The 24,950-nt window shown below is 32.1% G+C and overlaps 1 protein-coding gene across 1 annotated transcript; it reads right to left on the bottom strand.

Annotated features, from left to right (window-relative positions):
* Nucleotides 1–5,508: 5,508 nt before the first annotated feature.
* Nucleotides 5,509–7,016, bottom strand: LOC131183444 (cationic peroxidase 2-like). The gene is made up of 3 exons (XM_058154212.1): nt 6,597–7,016; nt 6,283–6,451; nt 5,509–6,199 (listed from the first exon to the last, which is right to left on the bottom strand). Exons 1-3 carry the CDS (start codon nt 7,014–7,016, stop codon nt 5,790–5,792), a joined length of 999 nt encoding a protein of 332 aa, XP_058010195.1. The 3' UTR covers nt 5,509–5,789.
* Nucleotides 7,017–24,950: the final 17,934 nt, after the last annotated feature.

Raw genomic sequence — 24,950 nt, 5'->3', positions numbered from 1 at the left:
AGGTGAGATGCTCACCTTTTCCACTACATATACACCTTATGATATTTCAAATCTAATTTTTTTTTTAATAATTTTAATATTTAAATATTTTCTAAATTTAATTAAAATTTATTTTAAATTATTCCAAAGTGGTATTCAAAATCATTTAATTTTATATATTTTTATTAATAATGTATATTTTAAAATTTAATGAGTTAATTAAAAATTAAAAATTTATTTATTTAAAATATAATATATAAAAATTTATATTTAATTATATATATATATATATATATATATATATATATATATATATATATATATATATATATATATATATATCAAGTATTAGGTACTCAATAGATAGCTAAAATTTTTTACATGTATTATTTTTCTAAATTTAATTTGTCTTAAATTTAACTATACTATTAATATCCAAACTTGTTCTAATATGATTTAATTGGATTAAATATATTCAAAGGTATCCAAATATTTGCTAATTATATACAAAAGAAGCATACATGATACAATATTTTGAATTTGGAGGGTATTTGGTTAGGTACTTATAAGTTTATTTAAACTTATAAATATTTAAAATTTTAAATAATTACGTGTTTAGTTAAAATATTTTTAAGCAGTTGATAAGTAGTTGACATGTTTCATAATAAAAAATAATTTATAAATATATTTATTATTAAAATAACTAAAAAAAGTACTAAATTATTTTCTCAAATAATAAAGTATATTAACTCAATATTTTATTTTAATATTATCAAAATATATTTCAATTATATTAAAGTATCATTTAATTTTAAATTAAATAAAACAAATATTTTATAGCCAATATTTTATTAAATTAATAAAAATAATTTTTAAATTCACTAAAATTAATGTAAATAGTTTATTTAAATTATCGCAGGAAAATAAATTTTTTAATATCAATATGAGAATAAATGCAATAAGGATGTATATGGTATGTTCAACAATATTAACTGTTGTAATAGCTATTAACTGTTTTAGTAATTGTCAACTATTTTAATAGCTGTTAATTGTTAATAGTTAGCTATTTAAAGCAAAAATATCCATTAAAATAATAGTTAAATTAATAGTTAAATGTAAAAATAATATTTTTCTTAATAGTCAAAACACTTGATCAACCTTTAAAAATTAGGAGGAGTAACATTTCATAAACCATTTTCTCAATATCTAAACACTAATATAAATACTATACTACCGAATAGCATAAAATAAAAGAAGTAGTGTGGTAATTTGGGTCAAAATACTAAACATTAATTTAAAAGCTATTATTGAACAGGACCATAATGAAATTATAAATTTAAATAAGGACAACACAGTAAAATATTTTGTCGAACTAATTTGTAAATACCCAGTTTATAAACATTAAAATGAAAAGCTCATCTCCTTCATTTTATTTTTTTTTTAGCTTATAAGCTGTAAAAATGTTTTAAACAAATAAATCAGTTTTCACCAGCTTATAAGCTAAGATAAACTCTTAGAAAACAAAGTATTTTTAAGGTATAAGAGGGGATGATATTCACACAGTTTTAAAAAGATAACAATTGGATTCAAATATCAAATATACCCATTAATCATGGAGATCAAACAAGCAAATCAACAAGTTTTTCAACACATAAATCACATATAATTAAAATAAAATGTTAAAAAATAAATAATAAAAAAATAAAGACATTAATTTATAATGATTGAATATATAAAATCTACTATATCCATTTTCAAAGATTAATTAAGCAAAAGCTAAATCAATTATGGGTAGAAGCTTCTCTAGATGCTTGCATTAATCAATTAATAGAAAGGATCGATGAAACACACCTTATCTAATTAATATAATTTATCATTACTCTTGTTCCTTTCTTCAACTTGACCCTCAAAGTATGCTTAACTTTTCAAAATTTTGGTGACATGCTAAACTTTTTTCCACCAAATAATAATTTTTTTTTTTTTTTTGTATTTTTGGCTCTTGGATATTGATAAAGTCCACATCTAATATAAGTTGGATTTCCTACGAAAATAAATTTAATAATTATTATATTAAATATATTTTATTAAATATTTATATCAAAATTTTTGTAAAATCAATAAAGTATATGTAATAAATACTCAAATTTATTAAGATTCACACACACACACACACATACACACACACACACACACACACACACATATATATAAATATATATATATATATATATATATAGTTTAACTCCGCCTAAGTAGTTTGTGCTTAGCCGGTCCCAAGCCCGGATAAAGGAGGAGGGTTGCGGTAGGTGACAACCAGCGTAAAAATTTCGTCACACCTTATGATATGGATTCAAATGATATAAACGTTGGGGCGTCCTCTACTTATGACGCGCTACATCGGAGCCCGGGTATAATGAGAAATATGCAAGGGTGTAGGGCGTTCACCGAAAGCGACGCGCCATGCCGGCACCCAAGTGTGGTGTTAAGTGAGTAAGGGTTCCCACATCATGGACGGGTGTGGCTAAAGAAGTTAGTCCATTGGACAGATAGTAGAACAGATAGTGAAACAAAACACAAGATAGACATAGAAAACAATAGAAGATATTATAAAAGGAGACCAATTAGGAAGGAGCAAGATAGGAGGAGGATCAGGGTTGGTACTTGGAATGTTGGATCACTTACAGGAAAATTAATGGAGCTTATGGATACCTTGGAAAGGAGAAGGGTGAATATTGCTTGCATTCAAGAGACTAAATGGGTAGGAGAGAAAAGTAAGGAAGTGGGTAATTCAGGGTACAAACTGTGGTTTACCGGAAAGGAGAGAAACAAGAACGGAGTGGGCATAATCATAGACAGGACATTGAAAGACGCAGTAATAGCTGTGAAAAGAGTAGGAGATAGAATTATACTAGTAAAGCTAGTACTAGAAGGAGAAACAATAAATATAGTTAGTGCTTATGTCCCATAAATAGGACTAGACAGTGAGAGTAAACAAATGTTTTGGGAAGATATGGATGATTTAATGCAAAGCATACCGAATGAAGAGAATGTTTATTGGTGGAGATTTGAATGGACATGTAGGAAGTGATGGACAAGGTTATGAGAATGTTCATGGAGGTTTTGGTTTTAGCAGTCGAAATGAGGAGGGAAAAAGCATCCTGGATTTTGCTATGGCATACGACCTAATACTAGTAAATACCTACTTTATAAAAAGAGATTCACATTTAGTGACTTTCAAAAGTGGGCAACATAGAAGCCAAATCAACTTCCTCTTAACCAGGAAGACAAATAGAGCTCTATGCAAGGACTGCAAGTTCATTCCAGGAGAGGCTTTAACAAGTCAACATCAGTTGGTAGTCTTGGATGTCAAGTTTAGGAACAATTCAAGTAAGGTCAGAAGAAATAGTGTAGCTCGAACAAAGTGGTGGGAGATCAAAGGAGTAAAGCAAGTGAAGTTCAAAAATGAGCTTCTCGAGTCTGAAGTATGGAAGCTGGATATGGAGGCCAATGATATGTGGATACAGATGGCATCAAAGATTAGAGAAGTAGCTAAAAAAGTACTCGGAGAGTCTAAAGGACATGGACCACCCTTAAGAGAGAGATGATAGTGGAATGAGGAAGTACAAAAGACAGTGAAGAGAAAAAGGGAATGGTATAAGAAATTACCTAAATGTGATAATAATGAGACATATGAACAGTACAAGATAGCAAAGAAAGAGACAAAAAAGACAATTAGTCAAGTAAGAGCACAGGCCTTTGAAAAGTTATATGAGAAACTTGAAACTAAAGAAGGGGAGAAAGATATTTATAGATTAGTAAGGAGGAGAGAAAGGAAATGTCAAGATCTCAATCAAGTTAGGTGCATTAAGGATAAAGAAGAAAAAGTGTTAGTGAAAGATAAGGACATTAAAGAAAGATAGAGAAATTATTTTAATGATCTCTTTAATAATAGTCAAAATGGTAATAGCGTGAATATAGACTATATAACAATAAAAAAGAATGTGAATTATACTAGAAGGATTAGATCTTTAGAAGTAAAGGAAGCACTTAAGAGAATGAAAGTGGGTAAAGCCTGTGGACCTGATGAAATACCAATTGAAGTGTAGAAGTGTTTGGGAGATATGAGAGTGGCATGGTTAACTAAATTATTTAATAAGATTCTAAACTCAAAGAAAATGCTTGATGAATGGAGGAGGAGTATTTTAGTACCTATTTTTAAAAATAAGGGAGACATACAGAGTTGCTCAGACTATATGAGAATTAAACTCATGAGCCATACTATGAAGTTGTGGGAGAGAGTTGTGGAGCATCGACTACGTCATGATACTTCTATCTCTCTGAATCAGTTTGGTTTCATGCCCGGTCGTTCAACTATAGAAAAGATCTTTCTCATTAGAAGCTTGATGGAGAAATATAGAGATGTGAAGAAAGATCTACACATGGTTTTTATTGATTTGGAGAAGGCTTATGATAGTGTTCCAAGAGATGTCTTATGGAATGTGTTAGAACAAAAGAGGGTATCTATTAGGTACATACAAGTGTTGAAAGATATGTATCAAGGAGCAACTACTATTGTGCACACAGTGGGAGGGGACACGAGATTTTCCGATCTCAATTGGATTAAACCAAGGATCAACCATAAGCCCTTACCTTTTTACATTAGTTTTAGATGAATTAACGAAACATATATAAGAGAGTATTCATTGGTGCATGATGTTTGCGGATAATATTGTTCTGATAGATGAGACATGAGAATGAGTCAATAGAAAGCTAGAGCTTTGGAGAAGTACTCTAGAGTCAAAGGGTTTTAAGTTAAGTAAAACAAAAACAGAATACATGCATTGCAAGTTCAGTGAAGGCCAAACTAGTGATAGGGAAGGAGCTAGTTTGAATAGAATGGTACTATCCCAAAGTAATTACTTTAAATATCTAGGCTTAGTCCTTCAAGTAGACAGGGGATGTGAGGAGGATGTTAGTCATAGGATTAAGCCGGATGATTGAAGTGGAGACGTGTCACGGGAGTGTTATGTGATCGTAAAATTCTCAGTAAGTTGAAAGGAAAATTTTACCGTACAACCATACGACCGGCTATGTTATATGGTAGTGAGTGTTTGGCACTGAAAGAGTCGTATACGTCTAAGATAAGAGTTGCAGAGATGAGAATATTAAGGTGGATGAGTAGCCATACTAGACTAAATAAAGTCCATAATGAGACTATTAGAGAAAATGTAGGAGTGGTGCCAATTGAAAATAAGTTGAGAGAAGGGAGATTGGGGTGGTTTGGTCATGTGAGGCGTAGACATACAGAGGCTCTAGTTAGACAAGTAGAGCACATTAGGTTAGAGGATAGAAAGAAAAAAAAAGGGTAGACCTAAATTGACTTGGAGGAGAGTAGTATAACATGACCTATAAGCATTATACATTTCTTAGGATTTAACCCAAAATCGTTTAGAGTGGAGAAAGTGAATTCATATAGCTGACCCCAAATTTTCGGGATAAAGGCTTAGTTGAGTTGAGTATATATATATATAGTTTGAAAACATTATCATTTCATTATCAGCTTAAGCTAAATACATCAATATTCATCCCTATGTAATAAATCATATCATTATTCTTTTACAAGATAAAAGATAGATTTTCACACTTTCAATAGAAGATATGTATTCCCATACGGAAAGTTCTGCTTAGACCAAGTCTATCTTAAATTTAAAATACAATATACAAGATAAAATTCATATATTTATATCTCGATTTTGAAAACTAGATTTAGATAAGTTTTTTCTTTTGGGCATGGGAAATTCTTGGCATTATCATGAGTTTATTGCAGAACATATCTTCCTAATTTCACCATCAGTGCCTGTCTTCACTCCAGTGTTACTCATCTTAACCATGGATCTTCCAAACTCAACATTGAATGCAGCCAAACCAGTAATACCCAGGAAACGTTGAACAATTGCTCTCGTCGAAGCATCAGTCCACAATTTCTGATCAGACTCAAGTATTCCTCGCCCATTTCTCAGGTTGGTGAAGAAAGATGCATCAAATCTGTTTTCACTACCTGTATCAAAAGCAACTCGCTTTGTCCCATCCCCGTTCTGTGGACACAGTGCTTGTAGTTGAGGGAGGAACGAAGCATTAATGGAAGGATCAGAACTTGCGGTGCCATTGAAGTTGTATAATCTGTAACTAAAGAACTGGCAAGGTGTGTCCTTCTGTATATAGAAGAAGAAAAGTGTTACATTACTGAATCAAGCGCGTACATAACCATAGCAGAATATAGGAAGGACATATTATAATGTTAAAGCTTACCAACAAGTACGACAAGATCTTGTGTGTTAAGACCCTTGGCAGAGAACTTTTGCTTTTGGGAATCAATGGATTCTCTGAAGCCACGCAAATCAGTTGTTTCGGATGCCAATGACACCCGGCCGTCTCCACGTCCGGTAGGCACCAGCCAACTTCGTCCACCAGTCTGCATGAAATTTGAAGAAGCTACCTTTAGCAATAAGCATATGTATATATATAGACATTGATCTATAACTCTGCTAAAATAAGCATTTATAGTTTGAATGTCCTGATGAATTGCAACATCATGATTAATTAGATGTGATGATTACCAGAACAACAGAGTCACGGGCTGCAAGTGCAAGAATATCAGTGCAAGAAACAATTCCAGGACATGCAGCTTCAAGCTGAGTCTTGGCATCGTCAATAACTTCATAGCCTCTCAACCCAAGATTTGGTTGGGCAGTTTTCTCAGTTTTGGAACCATCAATAAGGACAGAAGCATCGCAACCTCGAACAAAGCAATCATGGAAATGCATCCTCAGCAAAGCAGGAGCAATTGCAGTGTTAGATCGAAAATGTGTTGCAACAGTTGAGCTTACAATGGATTCAGCTCTAGGACATGTAGTAGCATAGAAACCAACACGAGTGCCTTGGCCATGCACCAAGGTCGCAGACATAAAAACAAAGAGGCGCATTAATATAATAATGTGTGTAATTTGGCTTGAAGAAGAACAAGTGTATCTCTCCATATCTTGGGTTTTGCTAGGTTTTAGTTTTGGTTGGAAGGTGTCCGATGATAGTGAGTATTTATAAATGAATCAGGAGGTCAACATCACGAGACGATGGCCACAAGTAAGGCAACTGCGAATTTTTCTCAATAAATACAAATGATGCCAGAGCTGCGTTTGCTTTTCTTTTGCGTATCAATATCCAGTTCCCGTACCTCTCGTGAACGGCATAGGAGATAATAATTGCTAAAATTCTTTATTATTATTATTATTATTATTATTATTATTATTTTGGCATCGATTTGAGAATCAAACTACTAAGTTAAAACTAAGGGGAGATTATTAAATGTGCTCAATACAAATGTGTTATCTCTTATAATTATTTGAAATCTACTATATTATAAGGATGACTTATATTTTGTGAGAGATAGAGCATTATTTTTATATACATTGAAAATTTTCTATAATCTTTTAAAACTAAGTATTTATTTGACATTAAAGGTGTAAAGGCAGAATTACTTTTGAAGGAAAAAATATTATTTTAGATACTATTGAAATAAGTAATTTTAAAAAATTATTTTTTATTTTAATATTTTTATGATTAAAATTTATTAAATTTAATTTTAAATTATTTTTTAATATTTTCTAACTAATTATCAACGGCAGCAGTTTTAACGACAATGCTAAACATACCCTGAATTTGAAATTGCTAATAGCTATTGACCTCCCGATTAAGACATTTCCATAGAGCCTAAATCTTATTTATCATATATAAAAGAAATATATGGATTATTTTATATGTGAATTTTATTATACATTTAGGATAGATCATAATATATAAAAAAAAAGGACATATGAAACACGTCTCATATAAATGATCATGACATCAATTAATTAGATTTTTTTATGTTTATATGAATAATTGAAATTTTATTAAAACATAATATTTATTTTTATAATTTGTAAAAACATCTTTGCTAAGAAGCTTACACTAGTGTACTACATTTTGACCATATTGATCATATGGGAATCATTTGAAGAACATATTAAAATAATAATAATAATAATAATAATAATAATAATGTTTTTTATTATTTTCAAATTATTGGAGAATTAAAATGCATTAATTATTCATCAAAATTTATGAATATTTTAATATATTTTTTAAAATATAAAGACATAATTATTAATTATTATATAATATAAAATTGAAAAATAATTAATTTACCCTAATTAACTTGCATGAACTAGATGAAACAAATTCTATTTATATATAAATAAATCTAAAAAATTATATTTATAAAAGCCTATTTTTTGTTATTTAATTCGTAATATTAATTTAATAAAACTATTTATTTACAATTAGGTAATGTTAGAACATACACATATTGATTAACATTTCTATTTTTTTTAATGAATTTAATAATGCAATTTATTATGGTATAATTTATTTAAATACTGAAATAAAATGAAAATCTATACTAATTTAATAGTATTGGAATTATTTTTAAATTTATAAAATATTAAATTTAAATTTAAATTGAAATAAATTAATAAAAATAAAATACAAACAAATGATTGATCAGTGGCGTGAGCATTCCCAACTCTCATCGGCCACTTGTGGATTTGTAGTCTTAGTTGAGCCAAAAAGGGAACAAGGAATCTTGTCTAATTTTGACAGGCTGAGAACAGACGGCGACGATCGCAGGCCGATAAAGCCGCTAATCTACGGGCAGTATTTAGAACGGTATGCGGTTCGATTTCATTTTAGGAATCAGAATTAAATTAAATTTAGGCACGATTTCAATTAATTCTTTTTAATATTTTATTTTTTTTAAATGAGAGTATAGATAAAAAAACAAAACACACTAAAAAACCTCCTTGTGGGAAACACCCTAGCATCGCACAATAGTAAGGGGCAAAGGGCTAATTATTATATACCTCGGGAGCACTAAAAAATAATGTTTTCTCTCTTACTAAAAAGTGAATTATCTTTATGATGTGGAGAGTAAGTCCTACATAATTGTGAAAGATAATATATATGTACCGAATACACCTAATAATTTCTCCGAGTAAAGCCCCGCTAGAAGAACATCCAAAATCTGGACAGCAATAAGAAGAGATAAAATTGAACCAATAAGCCAATCAGCACAAGCATTAGCTTCTCGAAAAATATGAACAATGCTAACATTCCAATCAAGCTGAGGAAGATGAAGAATGGGATGAACCATAGATCGAAGGGTAGCAAGAGTAGGAGAAATACCATCGACAATTTAAATAGCAAGCAAATTAAGTGTCACTCTCAATAGAGATCCGACGATAACCACTTTGCTAGGCTAATTTAAGCTCCTCAAAAATAGATCATAACTTTGCCCTAACATAGAAATCCTCCCATATGAAGCTGTGAATTTTTTTAACCAATTCTGTATAGTTTTAATTTAAATTTCCAATTCTGTATAGTTTTAATTTAAATTTTGATTTTTTAAAATAATTTTAGATACAATTATCGTCATAAAAAATCTTTTCTCATTTAAGTTTAGAGTTTTATATTAAAATAAGTCTATCATATATAATATAAAATTTAGCAATTTTTAATTATATGATATTTAAATATGAAGTACACACATATATATAATTAAAGACTAAATATACTCTTAATTAAGAATTTTAAAGTGATTTAATAAAAAAATAACTAAAATTATTTAAAAAAATAAAAAAAATGGAACTAGAAGTCCACCTTGCTAATGATTTAGTTATGATTTATAATAAAATGATCTAATATGAAATTAAAATTAAATAAAAAAAATTGGAATCAATTTAACAATATTTAATCTTAAATTGAAATAAATTTGTCACAAGGAAATAAACAGACAAAATCCGACCATAAATTAGACTATCCAATAGAGAGTTTTTAACTCACTCCTACCTATTATCACAATATATCAATATCTGGAGAGCTCAGGTCACCCTCACAATCCCCAAACAAACATATATTAATCCAATGGGAGCTCAGCTCCCTAATCCTAAGCAAATACTCATTCCATACATACCGACATAACCATATAATATGTTTACAACTTTAAAGAAATAAATTATTACAGTCCCAAATCAAAATTAGAATACTACTAACACATTCAGAGTTCCAAATTAGAAAATAAGAAAATAAAATCATAATAAAACTTTTACCGGTAAATCTGTGAGAAAGAAAGCAAGTTAATTTCAAAGAGCCCTCCTGTCACCTGGGAAAAATAGTTGAACATGAGTGAGTGATCATCTCATAGGGTAAAATATTGATTTTAAATACAATTTCTATAACTATCTAAGGCTAATGCATCCCTAAGTATGAAGTACAACATATACAAATATATTCAACCAAATTCAAAAATACTCGCACAAAAGATAATTTAGAACACTCATACACCCGTGTGTCACATCAGTGTATATAAATATGTGAGCTAATTCTCTATACATCTCTCTTACTCCAATACCTGCCAGCGAGATCCACTCAAGCCGGATTTTCTCTTAATAATCCAAATGCAGGGGGTCAGTGAGATCAACTCAAAGCCATACTCACCTCGATTTATCCACAAAAAAGATTGGGTCCCAGTGAGTCAAGGTCCAACCGTTCTACTTGTCCTACCTATATCTAATATCACACTACAAGCACACCGACACACTAACACAACTCTAAATTACCTTAAGGTGACACTCACAACAATTTCATCTAATAAAGATGTAATACAAACCTTGCCTAAGATTTAGCTATATGTATATATTTATAAGTGAATGCATGTGTATGCCTTAAATATACAATAATATTGAAATCATAATTAAAATTAATATCTACTCACAGATTAACCGAAGATCACTAAGGCGGCTGGGTTGAGGAGGAGGGTTGACCTGAATCACCTAAAAAATTATATTCATGAATTTATTAATATTAAAAAAAAAACAAGAAAGTTAAAGAGTCAAAGACATCCTAAATTTATGCCATAAATTTGACAGAATTTTCTCTGTACCAAGGACCTACCCAACCTGTAAGGCAACTTGAACAACACTTCTACATCCAATGGCCTCAAGCCCACATCACAACAATATCATATTGCCTTTCCTTGGCCCGCCAAACCAGTAAAAAATATATAACTACACATAAAATAATTATTTAAAAATTCGGAGTGTTACAAAAATTAATTGATCTAATATAATTCAATATGATTTCTTATCAATCTTAATTTTTTTAAAAAATTAATTATGAAATTTAATCAAAATCAAATTAAATTTAAATCTAACTTAAATTGAATTAAAATCAAAATTAAAGTAAGAACAAAAGAAAATCCTACAAATTGATTTAATCTCTTTGGAGAGTTGAAATTAGATCTTCTAAGTTTGAAAATATTACGTCCACTATTTAGTCTCTTTAAATCAAAGAATTAAAATTATTGATTTTCAATTTAAAATCAGTGCAAACCATGGTTTTTAGACACAGCTTGGTCTAAAAATTGGTGAAAGCAGAGAGTTAAGAATTTAAGATTCTTCTAGGATTGAACCAAACCACAGCATAAAATTCTATATAATAACATTATCAATTTAATGTAAATTGTAACATCCCTACATGCATAGTCCTGTGTATTTTACTATTTCGGTGACTAGTGTCGGTCCGGATAATTAAGAGGATTAGAACCATGTTTAAGTCATCTAGAAAAGTCTTGAATAAAAATAAACAGCCACTTTATGATGATGAAATGAAAATTCAGAAAACAAAGCACAATGGGTTAAATGAGCCGAGAGTCACAGCGATGGTTGACCGTACCGGGAAGTGATTGCGAGGTCAGTTATAGCCCTATTTTCATACGAAGCATTGTGACACTATAAAGAATTATTGTGAAGTTAGGAAAAATATGAAAATCACAGGAAAATATAGAGAACCAGATCAAATAATTAGATTAGGGTTCTGAAAATAATACAGAATTATTGGTAAATCGGATCAGACTGGCGAGGGGCAAATTGGTCAATTCACCCTTAGAGGTGACTCTTGGCCTAATTGTCCAATAAAATGTGAGAAATTAAAATTGTGAAATATAGAATTAAATTGAAGAAGTTATGGAAAAACAAAAGAAATGAAATGAAATGAAAATTAAAACAATTTATGACATCATCATGATGATGCAACTATGACTTCATAAATAATTATAAATTTAATTAACTAATTTGACTAAGTCAAAATAAGGATAAATACACTTAAATGAAAAAAAAATGAAAAGGAGGGTCTTCTTCTTCCTAGCCGTAGCCCTCTCTCATCTCTCTCTCTTTTAATTTTCTCCACCATTGTTAAAGGATAAAAGCTTGAATTTCTTTGGTTCCCTTCCATAAATCCCCCAAATCCCAACATTAAATCTCACCCTTAGACCTAGATAAACTCTTTGGGAGCAAGAAGGAAGAGAAAAATTAGAGAATTGAAGAACTAGGGAATTCACAAATTGAGGTAAGTGCAACTTCAAGCTTAGATTCTTATCAAATTCATGGATTTAAGTTTAAATGTGATGAAATTTCATTAGAAATAAAGAAAACCATGCTTGAATAATGGAAGTGAAAATTTGGCAGCCATGGGGTTAGGAGATGTTGAAGTGTTTTAGTTCAATTAATTATGTATGTAAGCTTGATTAAGCATGTAGAGATTATTAGAACACCTTAATTGCAAGAATTGAGGAATTTAGGAAATTAGGGTTCTTGGCTAATGAGGAATTGAAAAAGATATTGGAGATTTTTGAGATTGAGGCAAATTGACCTAATTGAGACTCAAGATGGTCAATTGGGGCCAATTAGGGTGTGTTAGAATGGTGAGGAATGACCTTGAATTCAGATTGGTAAGGATCCAATTCTGGACAGCCAGACCTTGGTCAACTCCAAGGATCAAAACTGTAATTCTGCCACTCCAATTGGTGTGAGGCCAATTGGAGATGAAATTAGACACATAATGCCTCAATTTTCATGTAGCAACCTTGGCCTGTAAATGACTTTAAGTTAGTGAACAATTAGGTCAAACAGGGAATTGGCACACTGCCATTGTACAAAAATGACCAAATGAACAGTATTTGTTCATTTGGCCATAACTTGGTCTAGGTAGGTCCAAATGATATGATTTTTGAACCATTAGAAAGCTTTGACATAGTACTACAACTTTTATGAAGAACACAAACCCAAATTCTGTCCATAACCAAGTCAATTTGGGGTTACCAAAACTGCCAGAATCAGAAATTTCCCAAAATTTCTGGGTTGTTACCAATCCGGCCAGTCTTAGAAAAATAGGCATAACTTGGGCTACAAAACTCCAAATGGAGTGATTAAAAAAGGGAATTAAATCTAAGACAATAAGGAACAACTTTGATGAAGGGTACTTAGCCAAATTCCTACAATAACCAGACTAATTGAATAGTAGAAAATAGTGATCCAAAACTGAAAATTTACAATTTCTCTTAGGAAGCTTTGAATTTGGAATGACAATCAATGCTAACAAATTTGACACCCAAAATATGGTATGTGGGTGCAATTAGAGTTAATAAACCTATTTAATATAAAAAAAAATCAACATTTTGACTTGAATGGTGTAATAAATAGTGCCACTATAAACAAAAATGTAGAAGACCCGAATTTATAAATCGTAATGGGTAGGATAAGTCTATAAAAATGAATTATTGGAATTAGTTATAAAAAAATGATTTGAGAAGGGATACTGAAGCATTTTAAATTTATGTGTTTCAGTTGGAAAGGGATCTTCGAAAGAAAAACGAAAATTGGAGTAAACTAAGTCAACAAAGAGGTTTGTGCACAACTAGTCTTCAATTTATAAGATTTTGCATATTTCATTTGCTTAAATGATTTTATTTTCTTTATGTATTATGTTTATCAATTATTGAATTTATTTTATTCCAACAATTATTGAAATGTGTTACAATATGAATGACTTTAGTTTTGGGAAATGGATAAGTTATGATTTTATTTTTCTTATAGATCGAATAAAATTTGCTTTGGAAAAAGTTTGATTGGAAAATGATTTATGTGGAAAAAGGAAAAATTATGCTTTGAATTGTGATGTTGTTTTATATCTCACTACAAATGCTCGATATGTTATTACCCGTCCCTCATTTGTTGAGGAGATACTGAATTTAGCTTTGTTTTGATTACCATGGTACGTGCACATGCTTAGATCTTCCTCTTATCAGAGGTTAGATCTAAGTTAAACTTGGCCCTTTTCGGAAGTAATTTGTTATGGATGTAATGTGCACGATTCGATCTCCCCGACCATAAGGAGTGAGAATCACTTTGAAGATTGGCCCTTACGGATTAGTCCTGCATAAAGTTAGTAAGATTAAGAATGGTTTTTGGAAAAATGAACAATGGTGTTTTTAAAATGAGATTTGTGCATAATTGATTTTAGTGAAATTTACCCTTTATTTTCATAAATGGATGGGATTATTTTAAATGTCTATTTATGATTTGATAAATTGTGATTATTGATCAAGGTCATTTGAACAAATGATTTATCTTATTGGCAGCGTTTATTTTGATTTTTGGAATTTTGACGAATTTAAGGATTTCCAAATTCTTGTTATAATTTTGTCAATGTATATTATATTATATTTTAAATTATAATTGTGTACTAATCGAAGTTCACCACTCAAAGAATAACTTTGTATGCTGTCATAGGTGGAAGTAAGGATAGAGCAGTTGAGTGAGATCACTTGAAGCTGCATCTTGAAGACACATAGGGACTGGCTTCGGGTATATTATAGGTATACCCTTGTACATTAGATTCTGATGTAATCATGTAATTATATGTATGTAATTTCATTTGAGCAGTTGCATAAATACTTTTGTAATATTATTTTGGAATGTAATCAAATGCAAATTACTGTAATATTAGTTTGAGATTTTAATTACTTATAAAGTTTTGTTATACTAATTTTAGTACTTCAATGAATGTAAATATTTAAATTCTTGTATTTTGTGAATGATAACTTATTTCCTTTACATTAAAAATTTGTAAGATTGAAATGAGATGGTTCAGTGTTGTTTTAAATCAAATTGCGTTTGATTGCGAATTGAGCTTCTTGTATGGGATTGAATTGGGAGGTGAAATGGATTTTATTGGAGTTATGGTTGAGAAAACATATTGGGAGTGCTTTTCTTTTCAGGTTTTGAAGAACTGTTTTCTCAAAATACAACCAGCACTCTGCCAAAATTCTGAAAAATGTTCGTAACGCCAGATTTTAAGCGAGGATTTGATCTACGACCAAAATTTCAATTAAACGCTTTTTAATAAATATCCAACATTCCGATCACTATAAAAATAATCGTAAATGGTTTTAAAATCCCTTGTAGTTTATTTAATGGGTTATCGGTAGGCGAAGTACGGTAATTTATTAGATATACTATGGGATCATGTTACATCTTATGAGGAGTAGGGTGTGACATAAATCACCATATTCAATATAAATATCCACAAAAAAAATAAATATAACATAATTATCCATATAAACTATGTTCAAAATAAGTCACCATAACATAATAATAGCTTAAAAATAAAAGAATAAAAGGGTTGGCAATTAAACTACTTTTTTTGGGCCTTTAGAAATAACAAAACGATGTTATTTTGATTAAATTAGCTGAATTGAAAAACAATAATGAAGACCTACCTGACTCGTTAAATCTGCAACAGATCGATGGGTATTCGGTCAGTCTACTGGATTTTTCTTGGTTTTAGTGATATGCGAGTTTTGAAGATAAATCAAAACGTTTGATGAATTGATTTAAAATTTTTACAATTCAACTGATTGGGTAGGTTTGTTTTTCAAAACCGTGGTCCAGACCAAACCAACGGCCAGGTCTGACTAGAAGAATAACGCAAAATCAATTGGACAGAAACAAAAGAAACAAAGAGTGTTTTGTCTTTCTGACTTTTCAACCCAAAAGAAACCAAACAAAGATGCATCTGAATTGCATTAATTATAATTGTAATTAATTAATAGAATTGAATAATCGAATCTTATCTTATTATACTTTGTCCTTTTTTCAACTACGTCCTCAAATTATGCATAACCTTTCAGAAATTAGGTGAGATGCTCACCTTTTCCACTATATATACACCTTATGATATTTCAAATCTAATTAATAATTTTAATATTTAAATATTTTTTAAATTTAATTAAAATTTATTTTAAATTATTCTAAAGTGCTATTCAAAATCATTTAATTTTATATAATTTTATTAATAATGGATATTTTAAAATTTAATGATACATACATGATACATCTATTATTGAAATAATTACATTAACAAAATTGCAAAATATATTTTATTTTAAATTAGGAGGGTGTTTGGCTAAGTACTTTTAAATTAATTTGAACTTATAACTATTTGAAATTTTAAATAATTACGTATTTAATTAAAGCATTTATAAGCGGATAATAAATAGTTGACACGTTTCATAATAAAAAAAATTACTTATAAATATATTTATTATTAAAATAACTAAAAAAATATTAAATAATTTTCTCAAATAATAAAGTATATTAATTGGATATTTTATTATAATATTATCAAATTATATTTTATATCAAAATATATTTCAATAATATTAAAATATAATTTAATTTTAAATTAAATAAACAAATATTTTATAGACCAATATTTTATTAAATTTAATAAAAAATAATTTTTAAATTCATTAAAATTAATGTAAATAATTTATTTAAATTATAGCAGGAAAATAAATTTTTTAATATCAATATAAGAATAAATGCAATAAGGATGTATATGGTATGTTCAACAATATTAATTGTTCTAATAGTTGTCAGCTATTTTAATAGCTGTTAATTATTAGTAGTTAGCTGTTTAAAGCAAAAGTGTCAATTAAAATAATCATAAATTAATAGTTAAATGTAAAAATAGTGATACTTTTTTTAATAGTCAAAACACTCCATCAACATTTAAAAATTAAGAGGAGTAATGTTCCATAAATTACTCTATCAATATCTAAACACTAATATAAATATTATACTACCGAATAGCATAAATAAAAGAAACAGTTTTGTAATTTGAGTCAAAATACAAAAAATTAATTTAAAAGCTATTATTGAACAGGGCCATAATGAAATTATAAATTTAAATAAGGGTAACACAATAAAATATTTAATCAAATTAACTTACAAATACCCAATTTATAAGCACCAAAATAAAAAGTTAGATCTCTCATTTTTTTTTTTTTAGATTATAAGCTCTAAAAATGTTTTAAACAAACAAATCGGCTTTGACCTGCTTATTAGCTAAGCCACACTCTTAAAAAACAAAAGTATTTTTAAGGTATAAGAGGGGATGATATTCACACAGTTTTAAAAAGATAACAATTGGATTCAAATATCAAATAGACCAATTAATCATGGAGATCAAACAAGCAAATCAACAAGTTTTTCAACACATAAATCATATATAATTAAAATAAAATGTTAAAAAATATGTAACACCCCTAATTTTTAAATTAATTATTTTATGGGTAGATATTAATATTTATTTTATTTAAATTTTGGGAAAAATTATTTGAAATTTTTTCAAATTTTTGAAATCGGGTTTGATTTTCTGAAAATATAAAACTTTGATGATTTTTAAAAATTTTTTTAAAGACCAAATGGCAAAAATAAAAATATATTTAGACTCTAGAAATTTTTCTAACTTTTATGAAATTTTTTCAGAATTTTTAGGCCTCGTTTTTTGTCCCAGGGCAGAGTGAAAATTCAATTTTGGGTATCTTGAATCGAACCAGCCGAATAGGACCGATAGAATTGGACCGACTCTTTTTCCTTTTCTTCTTCCTCTTCCGCACGTCCCCGACACTCTACCTCTCTCTCTCATTTTCTCTCTCCTCTCGCCGCCCCATCGCGCCCAGCCTTCCACAATGCAAGCGCAACTCCAAAGACTCCTCGCCGGCCGATGCTCTAGGCCACCGGAAAAAGGCCCAAAAGCTCCCCCATGCGCCGTGCTCCACTCGTCAAGAGCTTCGCTGCAATACCCATTTCAAATTTTTTCGATACCATGTTTTGGTGAGCCCCGCAAGACTTCGCAGTATTTTTTCGAGCATTAAATGAGTTTAGAAATTTTTGTAAAAATTATATACTAACCCCTGTGTTATGGGCTTCGAGTAGGTACATTCAATTCGCGAAATTCGACAATTGTTCGGGTCTGCAATTTCGGGTTAGGTAGATAGACTACTGGAAAAGCTTCAGAACCAGGCTGAGAGTATAGGCTACGCCACCATTTTCAGACGTCTCAAATGCATCTCCAGGGTCGAAATTGACATAGGTAAACCCGAGCCATCATTTTTCTTAATTATCTAGTGCCTGATTTTGATTAAAAATCTATAAAATATTCATGATAGGTTAGAAAAATATAATTCCTTTTGCGTTAGCTCTATAATATTGCTAAGGACCGCGGGGAAAAATTTTAGTATTTTTGGAGCTCAAATGGATAGTTTTTACAAAAGGGGTAATTGTATGGACTAAATTATAATTTTTCAAATTATGATTTTTAACTGTCTGAGTGGGCCCAGGAGAGGCCATGTGACGTGATTGAGTTGTGGATGTGTGACTTGTGGATATAGAAGTGCATTTTGAACCCTTTTGCAAGTTGGATAGGTCCTAGGTATAGGGGAGACCCTGCCGGATTTTCGGCATGACTTAGGGTGTCTTTCGTCTTTTCCAAGCTTGTATTGAGTAAAATATATTAAATAATTATAATAAAATTTGTCAGGTGAACCAGAACAGCCTTTCTCCTCCACCCAACCGCTGCAGTGACCTGGGTTTAAGTTTGTGAGTAAAATATTAATTTTAATTATAATTTCAATATTATTATATGTTCAGGCATGCCCATGCATCACTTATATATATGTATTTATGTAATTAAACACTAGGCACGTTTTATATTGCATTCTTAATTAATGAAGTGCCATGGATGTGTTTGTGGTAATTTGGAGCAGTATACGTGTGTTGGCGCATGATGGTGTGTGGTATCGGATATTGATAGGACAAGTAGACACGGCTTGAGAGACACTCACTGGGACCCGATCCTTTATAGATAAGTCGAGGTAGGCACGGCTTGAGAGACACTCGCTGGCCCCCGCATTTGGTTTATTAAGCGAAAGTCCGGCTTGAGAGACACTCGCTGGCAGAGGTTGGATTAAAAGAGCTGTGTAGGGGATCAGCTCCCATATATGTACTGTTTGAACAGTATTGGGTGTGTGAGTGCTCCAAATTGCCTTTTTACTGTGATGATGTGATTTATATGAAATTTCTGATGATATTGCATTCCATACCTTAGGATGCATTAGCTTTAGATAGCTATAGAAATTGTGGTTAAAATTAGTATTTTACTCTCTGAGTTAGAGATGGCAACAGGTAGGGTACCTGCGAAAATTACCCTACCCGAACTCGAACTCGATTAATATTCTCAAAACCCGAACCTGTCCCAAACTCGATTAAAATTTATTCTCAACTACTCGAACCCGTCCCAAACACGATTGTTATTACCCGAAAAATACTCAAACCCGTTTAATTTTATATATTTAATTAATAATCTATATAAAAAATTATTTTTATTAATAATTTATATTTTAAAAATTTAATAATTTCAAAAAGTATTTCAATTTTATTTTATATAAAATAAAATTTATAAAAATTTATAAATATTATTAAAAAAAAACATATATTTTATATTTAATTAAATATTTATATAAACGGGTTTGGGTAATGGATACCCAATATATAAAACCTGAACCTGACCCGAACCCATCACGGGTATTAAATTTCAAATCCGAACCCGTCCCAAACCCGATTATATACTACCCAAACCCGTCCTATTAGGGTTTGGTCAGATTGGGTACCCGCAAAAACCTGACCCGTTGCCATCCCTACTCTAAGTCGAACGCTCACTCTTGTTCATCTTATTTTTCCAGGCTACAGATGGATTACTTGTTATGACTAACCTGCTTTTCTTCTTCGCAGGTCAATTAGTAATAACTAATGTATTTTGTATAATTGAGTTAAATTTTAGACTCTGCATGTGTTAGGAGTATTTTAATTAATTTGAATATGTAATATAATATTGTATTGAATTTGTAAGAATATTAATTGCATGCATGACTAGATTGGATGAGGGAGCTGAGCTCCCATTAGACTTTATGATATTATGAGTATGTGGAAGGTGAGCTGAGCTCCCCAATTTATTATATATTGTGTTTACAAGTCAGGCGAGTCAAAAACTCCCCGTTGAATGGTCCATTTTATGACCGGACTCTATCCAATTGAATTCTTGAAATTGGGCCCAAATGGGCCTTAGGATTGGGTTGAGGAATGTTAGGCTTACTATGGGCCTCAGGGGCTTTAAGCTGGCCCAGGTCCTAGTGCCGATTCGGCCCATAGGTTTGGTCGTGACAAATGTGGTATCAGAGCTTAGGCTCTAGATTCATAGGAAGTATATGTCTAAAGTTATGGGAAGAGTCTAATAGGAGTCACCTGCGGAGAATAGGGTCCCCATTCGTCCTTGCATTGTCATCTTTGCTTCTAGTTTTTGCTTTTATATAATTGTGTATAAATATGAGTCTATAGAGCTGTGTAATATGCCATTTTGAATTTTTGTGGGCTAATGCTATTGAATTTCAGGAAAATGCGTAGAAGTAGAAGAGCTGCCACTGCACCAGAATAGGATGTGTCAGACGAGGTGTCAGCATAGGATGAGGCGCCTGTCCCGAGGAGGCGGGGTAGGAGACCTAGAGCTGCTCAAGTAGAAGATCAGCTGCCACCAGTACAGGAACAGTCTTTTGTGGCCCAAGGTCCTATGGACCCAATGGCAGCTATCCTAGCTGGATTGCAGAGAACCATCGATATTATAGCACAATTTATGGTCCACCCTCCACAACAGTAGCAGCCCACTGCACCAAGAGGGGAACCTTACAAACAGATAATTAATTTTAAGAAGTTGGTGCCTAGTATCTATGATGTAACTGATGATGCTTACTGATTTTTGGACTCCTACAAACAAGCAGGAGTGGAACTACAGTTGATTGACAGGAGATTGATAGAGTGTGTACAACATGTATTGGGACCAGTGCCAAGGCAGTGGATGATAGACTATGTACTACCTCACATTGAGGGATTGTCTTGGAACCAATTTGTGGAACTGTTCGTCAACAGGTTTGTGCCAGAAAGCTTTAGAGATCAAAAACAGTGGGTCTTTGAGGCCTTAAGGCATAATGGCAGATCCATAGATAAATATGCTACAGAATTTTTGGAATTGAGTAGGTATGCCCCCGCAGCAGTGGCTACAGAAAGTGTGAAGGTAAAGAAGTTCCTAAAGGGGCTAGACAGGAAGTATACAAATCTGACCATGATGTATGATCAGTCCTTTGATATGGTAGTTGATCGAGCCCGACAGATTGAAATTAGCTATACAGGAGATAACAGAGGAAAGGCAAAGTAGAATAGAGCAGAGGGTTCTTCAGGTATTCCCTACATGGGTACCACGGATATTGGAAGCTAAAGTCATTATAGAGGAAGGAGTATAAACAACAAGAAGGGTGGTTTTAAACACAGATCTCGAGGATTCAAACCAGGGTACGGATCCAAAAGTGGTCATAGTTCGGGTTATAGCAGTTCTGGGTCTGGTTTAGGATCCTTCTTAGCACCTTGCACGCAGTGTAGAAGAGGACATTTAGGACCTTGTATGATGGGTTCAGGAGTATGTTTCCGAAGTGGCTAGTAGGGTCACTTTGCTAGAGAATGTCTCGTGTTCAGTGAGCCACTGATGGGGTCATAGGGTTCTGTTGCGAATGTTCCTCATCAATTGTATCCTGGTGCTTTTAGCATGGCAGGCAGTCAGTTCAGTGGCCAACAGGGCCAAGGACAAGGAGGACATGGATTTAGAGGCAGGTCAAGAGGTAGAAGTCAACTTCAGGGATCTGCAATGCAAGGTAGGGGTCAGGCTCAGGTTTTCACTTTGACCCACCAGGATGCTCAGGCTTCAAATGCAGTTGTGGCAGGTATTCTTCTAGTCTATTTCTATGAGGCTCCTGTTTTGATAGATCCAGGTGTTACACACTCATTTGTCTCCCCTACTTTTGCCATGAGATTGGGTAGGAACCCTATAACTTTAGAATGCCCCTTATCTGTAGCTACCCCTCTTAGTAACAACATAGATGTGGATATAATTTTTTTAGGTAGCCCAGTGGTAGTGGATGGAAGGGTCCTCCCTGCAGACTTGGTTCCTCTACCAGTAATGGATTTCGATGTAATTTTGGGAATGGATTGGCTGGCAACTCATTATGCCGCTTTAGACTGCAGGAACAAAAGGGTATACTTTCATATACCTGATGTGGAAGAGTTTAGCTTTGATAGTGACAGAAGCGTGGCTCCATATAACTTGGTGTCAGTAATTAGTGCTAGAAAAATGTTGAGGCGTTGGTGCCAAGGGTATTTGGCATTGGTGAGAGATACATCTATAGAAGATGTTAACATTGAGAATGTTCCTGTTGTCAGAGAATTTATGGAAGTCTTCCCTGAGGAGCTTCCAGGGTTACCACCAGAAAGAGAAATAGAGTTCTGCATTAACACTGTGCCGGGTACAAACCCCATATCAATGCCGCCTTACAGGATGGCACCAGTAGAATTGAAAGAGCTAAAGGTGTAGCTACAGAAGCTTTTGGACAAGGGTTTCATACGTCTGAGCACTTCACCCTGGGGCGCTCCTGTTTTATTTTTGAGAAAGAAAGATGGGTCCTTAAGGTTATGTGTTGATTATAGACAATTGAACAAGGTGACTGTGAAGAATAAGTATCCACTTTCTCGGATCGATGATCTGTTTGATCAGCTTCAAGGGGCTAGATTCTTTTCCAAAATTGACCTACGATCAGGCTACCATCAGTTGAGAATCAGGAATGAGGATGTGTCCAAGACAACATTCAGGATAAGATATGATGTTATGAGTTCTTGGTGATGTCTTTTGGACTCACTAATGCACCAGCGGCCTTCATGGACTTGATGAACAGGGTGTTCAGGCAATTTCTGGACCGTTTTGTCATTGTATTCATAGATGATATTTTGGTATACTCTCAGACCGAGGAAGAACATGTGTGGCATTTAAGGATGGTGTTGCAGACTTTGAGGGAGCACCAGCTATATGCTAAATTTTCAAAGTGTGAATTTTGGCTAGAAAGTATCTCATTCTTAGGAAACTTGGTTTCTAGTGAAGGCATTCAAGTGGATCCCAAGAAAATTGAGGTGGTAACTGATTGGCTTAGGCCTATAACAATTACTGAGGTGTGGAGTTTTCTGGGCCTAGCTGGCTAGTATAGGCGTTTTGTGTAGAATTTCTCCAGGATAGCAGCTCCCCTAACTAAGTTAACGCGGAAGAATGTTTTGTTCATTTGGATAGATAATTATGAGGAGAGCTTCCAGAAGCTTAAGGAATGTCTAACTACAACCCCTGTGTTGACATTACCGATGAGTGGTGAAGGATATACGGTGTACTGTTGATGCGTCCCAACCGCAAGTGCACGGGTCGTACAAGTAGTATAGAAAAATATCGATCCCACGAGGAGTTGTGTTAATGATTGAATTTTCGATATAAAAGTTGACTAAATTGAAGTATTTACGAGATTAAAATGATGAATTAATGGGTAATGGGGTGTGAAATCTAAATGTGCAAAATTAATATTCTATTCAACAATGTATTAATTAAACTAAAATTGCATCAAATAGAAATAAGCAAGTTCAAATATGGCAATATTTAAATTGGCAAATGATTAAATTCGATTAGAAATTAACAATGGTAAAAGGCGATTCCGAGTTCGGATTTCATATTCGAGCTATTTTGGGATTTTAAATTGGTTATCCAATCTTGTGATACTAATGGGTTTTAAGGAGATTAATTCTTAAATCCTTTGAATTCCCTTTCGAGTGAGACAAAGAGTGCCTTAATCAAACTAATCCTACTTTCGTGGAGTTAGAATTAATTAAGACCCATTAAGTTCTTTAATTAATCTATGAATCCTCTTAATCCTTAGCCTATTTCTAGGTCTAAGTTAATTAAGTCCAATTTCCGATTATCTATCACAAGGCCTTCTCCTTTCTGTGCTTCAACCATGGATTAAGAACATTACTCAATGGGATCCTACATTAAGCATGTCATTAAGCATACAAGAAATGAATAAAACTCATTAAGACCACAAAATATAGATTACCCAATCAAAATCCACAAAATATCTCAAATATTACAACCCTTACTCCGAATCAAAAGTAAACTACTCACTATCCATAATGCTTACAAGATATGATGAGTTTAAATGGAAATAAAGCTTTAATCTAAGCTAAGAAGTAAGTAATTAAACACTAGAAATGTAGAAAAGTGTAAAGAAAGAAAGAAATCTGCAAATCTTAGTTGAAAATGGTGTGGAAGGTGAAATGACTCCTCAAATTCTGCTTAGCCTCCTCCTTTCTTCCTTTGCTCCTTTTTCTCCCCTCTAAAATGAGAAAATGGGACTATTTATAGCATTTTTCTGACATGGAGCCCTAAAATAGTATGTTCTAGGAGGAATACATTAAGGGAATCTTCACACTCATTAATGAACTCTTTATGGATCGATAAGTGGACTGCATAAGTTATGCAGTCCCTTATGCACATTTCGGCTGATTCTGGGTTACTTATGCGAAGCTGCATGACTTGGTGCATAGGTTATGCACAATTTCGTGAATCTGCATAAGGGAGGTGAGAATGTGCATAAGCTGTGCAGTCTCCTTATGCACCTATCTCCTGGTTCTGGAACAGTGTTCTTCCTCCTTATGCAGAACTGCATAGCTTATGCGGCAAGTTATGCACAGTTTGGTCAATGCATATTTCAGCTTGAAAACTTGTTT

The sequence above is a fragment of the Hevea brasiliensis genome, chromosome 9 (assembly GCF_030052815.1).
Source record: "Hevea brasiliensis isolate MT/VB/25A 57/8 chromosome 9, ASM3005281v1, whole genome shotgun sequence".
Lineage (NCBI taxonomy): Eukaryota > Viridiplantae > Streptophyta > Magnoliopsida > Malpighiales > Euphorbiaceae > Hevea > Hevea brasiliensis.
Note: the sequence above shows the minus strand (reverse complement) of the source record. Positions and strands in the feature narration are given on the sequence as shown.